The 12,451-nt window shown below is 40.7% G+C and overlaps 1 protein-coding gene and 1 pseudogene across 1 annotated transcript; both read right to left on the bottom strand.

Annotated features, from left to right (window-relative positions):
• Window positions 1-8,786, bottom strand: LOC101292183 (annotated as a pseudogene).
• Window positions 8,787-8,827: 41 nt separating this feature from the next.
• LOC101291875 (probable receptor-like protein kinase At4g39110-like) lies at window positions 8,828-11,425 on the bottom strand. The gene has a single exon (XM_004289601.1). The coding sequence runs from the start codon at window positions 11,423-11,425 to the stop codon at window positions 8,852-8,854; it is 2,574 nt and encodes an 857-aa protein (XP_004289649.1). The 3' UTR covers window positions 8,828-8,851.
• Window positions 11,426-12,451: the final 1,026 nt, after the last annotated feature.

Here is a 12,451-nt window from a genome sequence, read left to right as displayed (position 1 = left end):
TCACCTCACGAAATCCAGTAGGACATAGAGGCGGTCCAGCATATTCTGCCGCCGGCCCAATTTCATCGGGATCAATGCGTACATCCACCGCAACGAGAACGAGACCATGGACCCGACCCTGCCCGGGTAGACATCTGGATACCTTTCGTATTTATAGCGGAGGCTGTTGAGGTCTTCGAAGGAGTTGATCTCAACGGCGGCGTCGATGAAACGCCGTAGTTTGGTGAGGGCGAGGACGTTGTAGGTGAAGTAGATGAGGTGGTCGTAAGGCTTGGTGAGGAGGGACTGGGCTCAGGCGCGTGTGACCTTGTTGAGGATGGAACGCTAGGAGCTGCTCGTGGCGAGGTCGTTGAGGGAGGTGAAATGCGAGGTTTAGGGATCGGTGGTGGAGAGGGCGAGGGATTCGGGCGTGGGTGGGTCCATTTCGGTTTTGTAGTCGTCGGAGAATTGTGGCTCATCATTGGCTGAAAAAGACAGCTAGCATGTCACACCCCAAACCCGATGTCGGTGGTTTCCAAGCACCTGACGCCGAATCCGAGGCGTGAGCGGGAAAAGTAAAAGAAAATATAACAAATTTCAAATACTTTTTTCGAAATAAAATAAAATAAAACGTTTACAATAACAAAAACAATTACAAAGACAAAACAAGGCTTGTGGATCTATCTCATTTCTAATCTTCCACTTCTCGACTCTTGTACACGTAAGCTAACGTCACAATTAGTCTTCTAGAAACACGAGTCCTCGTGCAAACTTGAACAAAACTCATAGGGGTGAGCTTACGTTCAGTATGGCCAAACCTCTTTAGTTATACTTAACTATGTCAAACAATCAAGTTATCAAACATCATACAATGCTTTATATAAATGATAACAATTCAATGCATATATGCTAATGAACTTCCTCCACTCAATTACTGGCTGATTAGTCCATACATCAAAGACATATGAACCTACACGTCCCATACCGTGTAGATGTCTCGACAAGCTGAAGTTACAGGGACGTCGTGGATGAGGAGACAAAGCTATCCACACCGGTGAGAGACCACGACTTGGCCGGAATCGGAAACTCACCGGCGAACCGAGTCTCTCCTCCTTCACTTCGAATCTCTCTCTCCTGACCTCTTTTGAAGAAACTGAGGACATAGAGAAGACCACGAGGACGAGAGGAAGCTTCCAGTACCATTCACGCTCGCCGCCGTCGCCGGAATCGGAAACCCAATCGGAAACACAATCACCTTCTCTCGTCCTTTTCTCTTTCACCGGAGCTCCACTCTTCAAGCTGGAATCACAGGGAGGATCACGAGATCAAGAGGAAGCCGTAGACACCAGCCTTACGCCGGGAGGCGACTAGACGACAGAGGAAGGAGCTGAGCTCCGTCGCTGCAAAGCAGCTCAAGACCGACTCGGTCTGGGCTTGTACTGATCTAGTCCAGTCCAAACTAATCCCCTGTATATACATACCCAAATCGATGGCCTAGATCTAGCGGCTTAAAAGATCCAACAGTCCAGATCATGCCAGCAATAATTCTATTTTTAATTAAATTTTTGGATAATATCAAATTCCAAAAATCATTAAAAATAGCCCCGATGTCCAAACGGTACTTCGAATACGAACTTGTAACGACCTATACCTTAATCTTATGGGCTCAAAAGACAAAACTTAACAAACCAAAAATTTGAATAATTTTCGAAAACCACAAAGAATTTAAAAAATAATATAAATTCAAATTTAAATAGCTGAAAAATAATTTTCTTTTCAAAAATAGAAAACCGAATTTCCGAGATGTTACATAGCATAAACAACCCCTCAATAAGAGAAATAGGTAATGGGTGTGGGTATGGGTTTTACCCATTTAAAGTGGGTGGGTGGGTAATTACCAGCCAAACCTAATATTTTACAAATGGGTATTACTTAGTGGGTATTACCCGCAAATTTTTCTTGGATTGGTATAAACCCACGGGTATTACCCAATGGGTATTAATATCAACCTTAGCTATAACCCATACCACCTCTAACTTAATCTAACTTGTCTGTTTAGTCTCTTCCGCCACGCTTTTTGATGTCTCTTATTCATATCCCAGCGAGTTCACGAACATCATTGACATGTTGTGTAGATGTAAGGCGTTTTATACAAGATTATGTGAAGAAAAGAAGAATTGGCTTGGTTTGAAGTCTGTTTCTTTGATTTTGTTCGGGGAAAGAGGACACAGAGCGTGGAATCACAAAATAGGTAAAAAGCTTTTTCTTGTTTCCAGTTAAATGTCTTTCTTTTTATATCAAAATAATATAATATAGGGTAGAGATAGGGTTAAACAATGATTAATATAGAATAATTATATATGGGTGTGAACCACTTATCAGATTTTATTAATATAGAATAATTATGTGTGATATAATATGATTAAACAATGATTCATTATTCAAATAAATTGAGATTCACTCCATGTGTGATTAAATGATAATATAAAATGATTAAAAAGGTTTGAGTTTTGCCTCAATGGGTTGGAGATACAAAACTTATATGAATAATTATAGGTTTGAGTGACCTAAAATTTGAATATAGGTTTGAGTTTTAGACCAATTGTTGGAGATGCCCTAAGAAAAAAAAAAGGGAAAAATAGAAACAAAAGTCAAAAATGGGGAGAAAAAATTGGGGGAACAGCAAAGAAAAATGGCACGAAATGCCTTCACTGAAACTCGAACCAATGAATGAATGAGAATAGTACACACCTTTCAACCAGCTGAACTAAATTCAACTCTGTGCATGTAGTGGTACATACATATATATATATATATATATATATATATATATCTTATGTATTATAACAATTATGGTCTAAGCTATAGCCCTACCAACCTTTCAAGTGGTTCTGCCCCTAGCCAGATCGTATCAGAAAGATAGTTCTGTTATACAACACAAGTCGGTATAGCATACAAACTGGTTAGTGCACAATGGGATAAAAAGAGATAGTTGTGTGAGTCTCCAAATGACGAAAAGAACCTGTTGACCAAGGACTTTGTCTCTTCTACATAAGAGTTTGTAAGGATTTTAATATCATTATGAGAGTTTGTACCTGAGCATGAGAATCTGTTCACCAAGCATGAGAGTTTGCATGAGGTTGCATGCTACATCCACGTATACACAGTGGAATTCTCTTGAAGCATTTTCTTTATTCTTACATAATGAAATATTTACAATTAGAACGAATTGTCAAAATGTTGTTTCTCATTACAATAAAATTACAACTAATAAGCAAGCAGCCTATGGATGGGTAAATTTTGTAGATTCTATTACAGGAAATGGGTTTAGACCCCAATTTGAGTATATTAAAGGAACTGATAATACATTAGCAGATATCTTATCAAGACTTATTCTTTGATACAGATATGCAATTCTCAAGAGCATCAGCATCAACATCAGCATCTTCGAGCAATAGGAGAGCATCTAACTATGTATCATTCAATGCAACACCTCAGCAAGCTTTTCAATCAATGAGCGTAGCAGCAAGGCCTCAATTAAGAGCGGCAATTCCCACTCACATCTATGGTAATATCCACATTCAGGAAGTAATTAATTGTGAATATAGGTATAACACCCTTGAGCAACTACTAATTAAGAAAAAGGTTTTGTTAGATAATTTCTAGAGTCTTAGAAACCAGCCACCAAATATGGTTATATGACTTGAAAAGTTAGTCAGAGCACTAGAGCAAGAGTTTATAGACTATAACAAGACCATATATCTCCTCTATTTTCATATCGATAGTCTTGGAACTGATCAAGATTGTCTGTCTACAAAGGATAATTTCTTGTTAGGAACATACAATAAATTAGTAGAAAGCATGTAAAATTAGTTAATCTTTATGAAATAACTAATGTTGAAATTAAAGAGCAACTTACAAGACCAGTTGAACTTTGAGCAAGGAAAAGTAGTGAAAGATAATAGATCATAAGTAGTAGAAAATCTTTGGGAGGACTATATGAATGATTATATAAATTGGCCTGTTAATTTTAATGAGCAAGTGAGCATGTATATATACTCTGCAAGTTTTAACTCGAGATAATTTATTTATAGTTAGCACGAGCAAAAGAAACTTTATAATATGCAGCAGGCTATACAACAATTTTTTTTCATTTATTAAAGAATCCTCTACCAGGATTTGATGTTTATAGCAAAGCATGACTACGTTGTCATCCTAATGAAGCTGTTAGTTATAAAATCTTGGGAGCAAGCATAAATATGATGGAGCATAGGACTTTGCACTTTGTGCATGATAATCACACAATGCAGCTTACACCTGAGGTACTGCAAGAGCATGGATTTTCAACCAAAATATATTTTCTACAGGATTATCATATTTATTCTTTTCCAAATGAGCTTAAGAGCATTATTTTGCAATGTGTTCAACATTTAGGAGAAAATGGGAGCAATATTGTCTTAGAAGTAAATAATATTCCTCCAGCATTATTCTCTAGTAGCATTTATCCAGATCAAGCAAGGCACAAGAATATTGTCTTAGAACCCAAATGAGTTTAAGAGCATTATTTTGCAATGTGTTCAACATCTACATCTAGGAGAAAATGGGAGCAATATTGTCTTAGAAGTAAATAATATTCCTCCAACATTATTCTCTAATAGCATTTATCCAGATCAAGCAAGGCACAAGAATATTGTCTTAGAAGTAAATAGTATTCCTCAAGCATTATTCTCTAGTAGCATTTATCCAGATCAAGCAAGGCACAAGATCACCATCATGAAAGATGATTATACTATACCTAAAGCTGGGCCAATACTAGAGAGCAACCCTACAATAAAAGACATCCATAAATACAAAGGAGCCCAAATAGTGCACCATGAGATTTGGGATGATAGCCATCTCAATCTGCTTTATCAAGACAAGTATGTCAAGCTTTATAGCAAGCACCGATTAAGCCGTCCTAAACTAGAATCAAATGCCAGGAAATGAAAGACTACCAAAGAGGTTTATGAGCAGCTTCATAGAGAAGGCTTGGAGATGTTGGCAGCCATGGAAGCAGATGAAGCAGACAAAGCAGACGATGACTATTAGGAAAATCTAATTGAGGAAGAGGCTCATAATATTCTGAACATGATGGAAGGATGAGAAGATGAAAATCGGTGAGTGAATAAACAAAGACCAGAGCAGATGAGTATCTTGAGGAGATTACTAAGCATCTTAAGGAGATTACTATCACCAAGTGGAGGAGAAGGAGTTGGAGCAGTACCAAAGTCATCGTTTTAAGTTGTTTGTTTGTAGTAGACAAAAAAAGACAGAACAACATAGGGACATTACCATCCACTTAAAGTAAAAATAATATTACTTTACTTATTAAATAAATAGTAGATGAGTAATGGACGGATTAAATTTATAAAACATGTCATACAGTGCGGCACAACAGCCACACCCGTATCGGAAACCAATACTCGCATGAGAAGCGTGAGTAACAATGTAAAGGTATGACTGTTGTGTAGATTAATTATGTACTTTTATTATCTATATAGAGTAAAATTGCTTAAATGACTGTTGCCGATACTACATATAGATAGTTTGCTTACATGAGCGTTCTTCTTCATCTTCCCTTTTTTTTTTTTCCAATAAATGGAGAGATGGATCGGAAGGTGGTCAAGATCTGATGGATTGGTACCTCCTAGCTAGTTGGAGATGATGAGAAACCATGTGGTTGATTGGAGTCTTTGTCATGCATTGATGGAATGCATTCATGAAACGTAATGCAAGCATGACTTTGCGCTACTTCATGCGATCCAAAAGGTTTTGTTCAGTATGTGTTTGAGGGTAAATTTACACCCCCTGAATATGTAGCGTGTTGAACTAATTATGTGGTTCGTCATGGATATGATCAAGTATCTTTAGAGATATTCGTCATCGAGGCTAAGTCAAGCTTATCTTGGAGGTCAAGAGATCTTGGTGTAAATCCAGGTTATTATCGAAATATCATGGATCCGGTAATTAACGGAGGATTGTTTGATTACCAAGATTGAGCTATTCATGGAGGATCTTACATAAAGAAGGAATTTGGATGTAAGAAGCAAGTTGAATTACCTTGGCAATTAAGGTGTGAAGTAACAAACATGGTACCCAAGGCGTCTGATTATATAAGGATTACCATCCTTAATTGAACTGCATAAGGAGATTACATTCTTTAATGACATTTGAATGCATGTGGTAGTGCATGACGTCTACCACATGACGTCTAGAAGCATGCAAGAGTGGAGTACAATTATATTACCTAAAAGACGTGTGTATCTATCTAGCAGATATCCAAGAATTATATTTGAGGTAAATATCTTTACCTAGACATCGTATCACCTGCGGTTCAACTCAGTAAATATATTTATTTTTCATTGGGTAATTACTAGCGGAAGATTGCAGGATATCTCAGAGATATTGTTTAATGGTTCGATTAGGAAAATATTTTTCCTGATCTGATTAGAGATCTAATTGTTTCAGAGATAAGTCATTCGCGAACCTATTCTCTATATAAGGAGATTAAAGCGAACGAGAAAATGTTTGGCAATTCAACAACCCTTGCACACCTGCAAATTGGACGCCTTCCAAGACCACCCAATCTACCAAAAAGCCTCTCCATGGAGCACCACCAAAAGCCTCATCACGAGAAAATCCCGCTTCACTCACCAAAAGCCTCATTGCAAGCAAATACCGCCCCCATTTTTAGAGATTCACCTCTCTAGCAAATATCTTTTAATTTTCGTTGTTTAAGCACCCTAAGAGCAATCTTAGGTTTGGTAAAAGGCCCCAACAGTTTGCTTGGAGCAAAAGTCAGAAAAAGAAGCGCGCATTAGTAGGTCAAGAAGGTTACGTTAAACCCAGAAGCGTTGGCACGCAATCATCTCAAAAACACCAGCCAAACAGTATGCAATTACCAGCTCATTGAGTATGCAATAATAAGGAGCCATAGTTTTCAGTTTCTACGTGTTGTGCTTCCTCTATCTGCTCCCTCTAAAACTAGGAATAGCAACACACATTATTAGAATATATCATCATGAGCGCTGCTCACACAATGTAGAACTGAGTACTGTTCATCTGATATCAATTATATATATGTTAAAAGGATCAACTTTGGATCATTGACAAAATTGCAATACACAATACATGACAGAGTTGCATACGTACAGACAGAAGCATTCAAGCATCCATTTTTGTAATACAACAAAGAAACACACAAATTTTCCAATATAACAAACAAGCCAGCAGTTGCATATATACTTGGGTTAATTTGATATAACTAAACGGAGAAGAATTAGCAACGAAATCTCTGACCCCGGAAACCAGTTCCTCCGACTCAGGCAACTTTGGAAAAACATAGAAGCCATGAAACATTCTTGGATACTCGACCACCTTCGCCTCTATCCCTGACTTCCGCAACCACTCACAGTACCTCCTCTGCCAATCCTGCAGCAGATCCTCTCCCCCCACGAACACCACGGTCGCTAGAAACCCCATACCCAAAATGTCCATGTCCTCGTTCGGCACGCTCACGTTCGCCACCTCATGGTCCCGGGTCGACCCAGCCGGTAACAACGCCTTCCACATCCAGTCGGTTCGGGCCACCGACAGCATCGGATCTTTCTCGAGCCTCATCTCCGACTCCGTCCTCTCCTCGCCACCGAAGAACGGTTGTATCCCTATCAACCCGACCAACTTTAACCTCCGAAGCCTCGAACTCTCCCGGCAGAAGCGTACGGCAACGTGGTGGGCTAGGTTCCCGTCAGCGCTGTCCCCGGCGAGGAAGACATGGGAAGTGTCTGCGTTTTTAGGGAGGACGGCGTTGTTTTGGTCGAGGAAGGACACGACATCGAATCCGTCGTCGTACTGGGAAGTAGCACTGTTCAGGAGAGAGAAGGTAGTTGACGAAAACTACGATGGTGGGGAGTTTCCCGGCGAGCTTCCGGCAAAGGGAGTTGTAAGGAATGAAGGACGGGTTGTAGTTTGCAAAGCCACCGCCGTGAAAGTAAATAACGACGGGAAGAGAGGAGGACTCGTTCAGTTTCGACGTCAGGGACGAAGAGGCGGAACCAGAGATCACGAGTGGGGTCCACGACGACGTCGGAGGAGGTGACGCCGTTTGCGGACTTTAGTGAGGCCTTGAAGTCGACGAGGTTTAGGAGATGGCGGTTGACGGGGCCGTCAAGGCGAAAAGCGGTCTCGTTGATCTTTGCCACTTGCTTTAAGGCCAGCCAAGTCGTCCACGACAGTGTGGCGAATCCCTAAGGGAGGAGGATGGTGATTCCGAAACCGACGTCGTCGTTTTGGTCGTTAATTGCCATGCAAAAGAAACAAGCTTTTCGGCTTCCTGCTATGGTTCTGCTGCATAATCTCATACATTTTATTTTTTCTGGATTCTAATTTTTTTGTTTTTGTTTTTTTTGTGTTAAGTAAAGCTTCATTGATTCTAGATTTTGTGGTTTGCATAGGTCAAGTGTCAGCAATTCCTTTCAGATCTATAACAACTTTAATCATTGTTGGATGTACGTAATCTATAACAACAATGAAATCCCTTCGGCTCGATACCAAATTACCAATAATGCAGTTTCAGTTTCATCTATGATCTATGCTACAAGTCTACACAATGAACTGAATATATATACCAAAGTTATACGTATAGGATCAATGGTATTGTACTAGATGTTACACATTTTCCACATACGTTACTGTACAAGCATAAATAGTTCAATAACCCCAACTTCAAGAAAAAGAGGAACGTTCATCATTATAATTTGCTCCTTCATGAATTACATTGAAGTACTAGACCATGTATAATTTGTTAATTAATACGGGACTAGAATTTCAAACTTCACCTACCATTGAGGTTAGAAAATTGAGCAAACATAGCTGTTCCAGATTGGTCATTTACTGTCTGTTCTGCAGGGGGAGCTTCTTCCTCCTCTAAGATAGAAGCTGGGTGAGGTACCGAGGCTGCGGCAGTAGAAGCAGCAGCATCAGCATCAGCTAGAGAGGCAGCTGCAGCATCAGCAGGAGCGTTGACGGTAACGCTATCATCTTCACCCTTTGCTTCTGTGAACGCCTCTTGAAGTTGCAGGGCATACTCCAAGTTCCACAGCACATCTCCCATTGTAGGCCTATCCACACCATGCTCTAGTAAGCACTTCTCGGCAGCCTCACCAAACTTCTTCATGGATTCAGGGTTGATGGTTCCGATGAGTAGAGGGTCCACTATCTTTTCCAACAAGCCCTTCCTCTTCCACTGCATTCCCCAATCGGCCAAGTTGACTTGCTCTCTTGGAAGTGCTGGATTGATAGCAGGCCTAGCGCACAATGCCTCGAGCATGACAACTCCGAATGAGTAGACATCGGATTTGTCTGTCAATTGCTGTCTCCTAAAGTACTCAGGATCTAAGTACCCAAAGCTTCCCTTCACAGCGGTACTCACATGGTTCTGTCCCATTGGCGCATCTTTAGATAGCCCGAAATCAGCAACCTTAGCGGTGAACTGATCATCGAGAAGGATGTTTGTTGTCTTAACATCGCGGTGGATGATGCCTTGTGCTGTTCCCGTATGAAGGTAGTGAAGCCCACGAGCAGCGCCGATGCATATCTCCAATCTTTGTTTCCATGACAATGGTGGCAAGTCCTTACCATACAGATGATCTCTGAATGGTCCATTTGACATGAACTCATAAACCAAGATCATCTCTTCGTTTTCATCACAATAGCCAATTAAAGAGACCAGATGTCTGTGCCTGAGCTTCGACAACATTTGGATTTCTGTTTGGAACTCCGTAATCCCCTGTTCAGATTGAGGGTTTCCTCTCTTGACCGCAACACTAGTCCCATCATCAATCACACCAATATACACATTGCCAAATCCACCAACACCAATGATTTTGCTCGAGTCAAAATTGTTGGTAGCTTCCTGTAACTCTGCGAAAGAGAAGAATCGGCCAAGACCCATAGTGGAAGAGTACATGTTCTTTCCCACAGAGTTCTTGCTTGACATAAAGCTGGTGTCTCCAGCATGTACAGGCAGTAACCAAGAAGAGAAGCTGTTCCTTTTCTGCCAATCTTGAGGTCTCTTCTTCCATTTGTACACCATTGCCCCAAGGCCTATGAAGGCTCCAAACATCAAACCAAATCCGACTGCAGCCACCGCTCCCTTGTGAACCCCACCTCCGCTACTTGGGTTTGCCTCTTTTCCATCGACTCCAAACTCTCCATCCAAACTATTAACAGAATTGCTCATTCTCATGACCTCTACACCATTTAGAATAGCATCTTGAACACCATTCTGCAATTTAGACGGACCGATTTGGACAGTGACTCCATCGTTGTTTATCAATGAAGAGTTGACCACAATGTCCTTGTAGAATGGAATTGCCAAACCATTCACGGTTGCTGACAAATCCAATTCACTTATGGCCACGTTTCCATTAATGTAGACATTGAAGAAAAGGGTACCAAGTGTTTTGCTCACAATGTCACAGAAATGCAACCTGATCAAGTAACCATATGCATTTTCAGCCGGAAAGGTCCATGTTACATTGAACTTTTGATTACCTTCATCTGCCATTTCCGCAGCGGTTGAATAAACTGATGGTGGAGCTATTTGGGGTGTCAGCCCTTGAGGATACTTGATAGCTTTACTTTCAACCTTGGCAACTTTGGCCATGTTCTTGGACTTGATGAATTGTTCGTCAGGTATCCACTCTCGTCCTAATGTGTCATTGACCGAGGTCACCAAGGGTCCTCCCATGTTTACCCTATACATAGTTTGATATCCAAAGTTGGACAATCCTTGGAACTGGTTCAATGGTTGAAGGTTGTTACCCGTGTCCCCGATGAGATAATCCGGAGCTGAAACCACCTCGATTGCATTGATGAATGCCGCGGAGTTCTTCTCAGGAGAGAACTTGATGGAGAATTGTTGCTCGGTCACGTTGAGAAGGTACTCATTGAAAAGAGTTTTGTGGGTGTTGTTTTTAGCGGCCTCATTGAAATTGAAACTATGGAGCAAAGTGTATTTATCTGTCATGACATTGAAGGTTGCCTTCTGAAGATCAGACACAGAGTTCTGAATGGGGAAGAAATAGAGGCGAACAAAATGCCACCCAGGCCTTCCCATGTGGAACGTATAAGTGGCTTCACTTGTGAAAATCCTAGCCGAGGTGAAAAGAGGAGAAGGCACATCTGCCTTTTCATCAGACACCTTGTTATCATTATTTGCTTTCAAATATTGATTGGCTTGTGCATCCGTCTTGAAGACCCTTCCATCGGGTAGCTTGGGGGGATCTTTGGCACCACATGCAATGAGGATGTTGTCTTGCGGGGTGAAGGTGGTGGAGGAAGGCTCGGAGACGACAATGGTGGGGTTGCAGAGGAGTGCATATACAAAGACCAGGAGGATAGCCATCATGTATCTGGTTGTTAACGATGATGATGGCGAGGAGGATAGAAAAAGATACTTCTTGTTGGGTGGTGTCTTTTCTATCTCCATCCCTCCTGGGTGAGGAGGTTTGAGCAGAAGAAGAGAACTTGGGAATGTATTCTTGAACAAGAGAAGCTCTTTGTATCTATAACTGCTATTTTTTTTTGTTGGGTTTGTATTTATGTTTTTCTGGTTTTTTATTTTTTTATTTTTATTTTCAAGAGGTAATTCTGTTATTGTTCTTGTTGATTATAGGTGGAGAGGAGGAGGTGACAGCCGACAGAGGCTATGAAATCCCAAGAATGTGGCATCATTTGTGGAGAGATATATCTTTGCCTTTGCTTTGGAAGTTTGTTTTATTTGATACTCTATTGTTAGTAAATCCAAGGGAAGTTTAACGGTGAGCCATAGACTAACTTTGAAATGTTTCCACAAAAAATGAGAGACAAACTTTGAAATGGTCAAGAGTTGTTTCTCTAATATGTTGCTAAATCAGGCTTTTGTGCAAGTGAGGGTTCTCTCCCTACGTGCCTAATACTCGGGCATATTAGTATAAGACTGGTGAAGTGGGGGAAGTGACAAAGTAGCAAAGAGGGGTGAGAGCGCCGATCCAGACCAAACCCTAGCTAAACGATGAGTGCAAATTCCATCTCGTCTGGTGGCAGCCTTGTCTTGGCAGCTGTTTGGGCTTCGCCGACGCTTGGTTTCGCTGCCGAACGACATTTCTCTTTGCATTTTTAGTCTCTTACATGAGTTTGGCTCAAGGATGGACGAAGGATCCAGATATGTTGGTTTTTGTGCTAGCTTGGGGGTGGTCGTTGTTTGTTTTGTCTTCAAAACTGTGGATGATAAGTTTGGTTGTTCATCGATACCCTAGCGCCGCTAAAGAGAGAGGATGATAAGTTTTTCTTTTTTCAGTATTTACAATTAAAAAGGCTTAAATTAAGAATTAGATCCTTACAAATAAAAATAAATATAAGATATTGTTTTACTGTATATTATTTATAACCC

Source organism: Fragaria vesca, linkage group LG2 (genome assembly GCF_000184155.1).
Source record: "Fragaria vesca subsp. vesca linkage group LG2, FraVesHawaii_1.0, whole genome shotgun sequence".
In the NCBI taxonomy this organism is placed as follows: domain Eukaryota; kingdom Viridiplantae; phylum Streptophyta; class Magnoliopsida; order Rosales; family Rosaceae; genus Fragaria; species Fragaria vesca.
The sequence above is the reverse complement of the archived record's forward strand: the minus strand, read 5'-3'. Positions and strand labels throughout refer to the sequence as shown.

Coding starts and splice junctions, on each gene's coding strand:
- LOC101291875 (XM_004289601.1), bottom strand. CDS start 11,425: ATGGCTATCCTCCTGGTCTTTGTATATGCACTCCTCTGCAACCCCACC.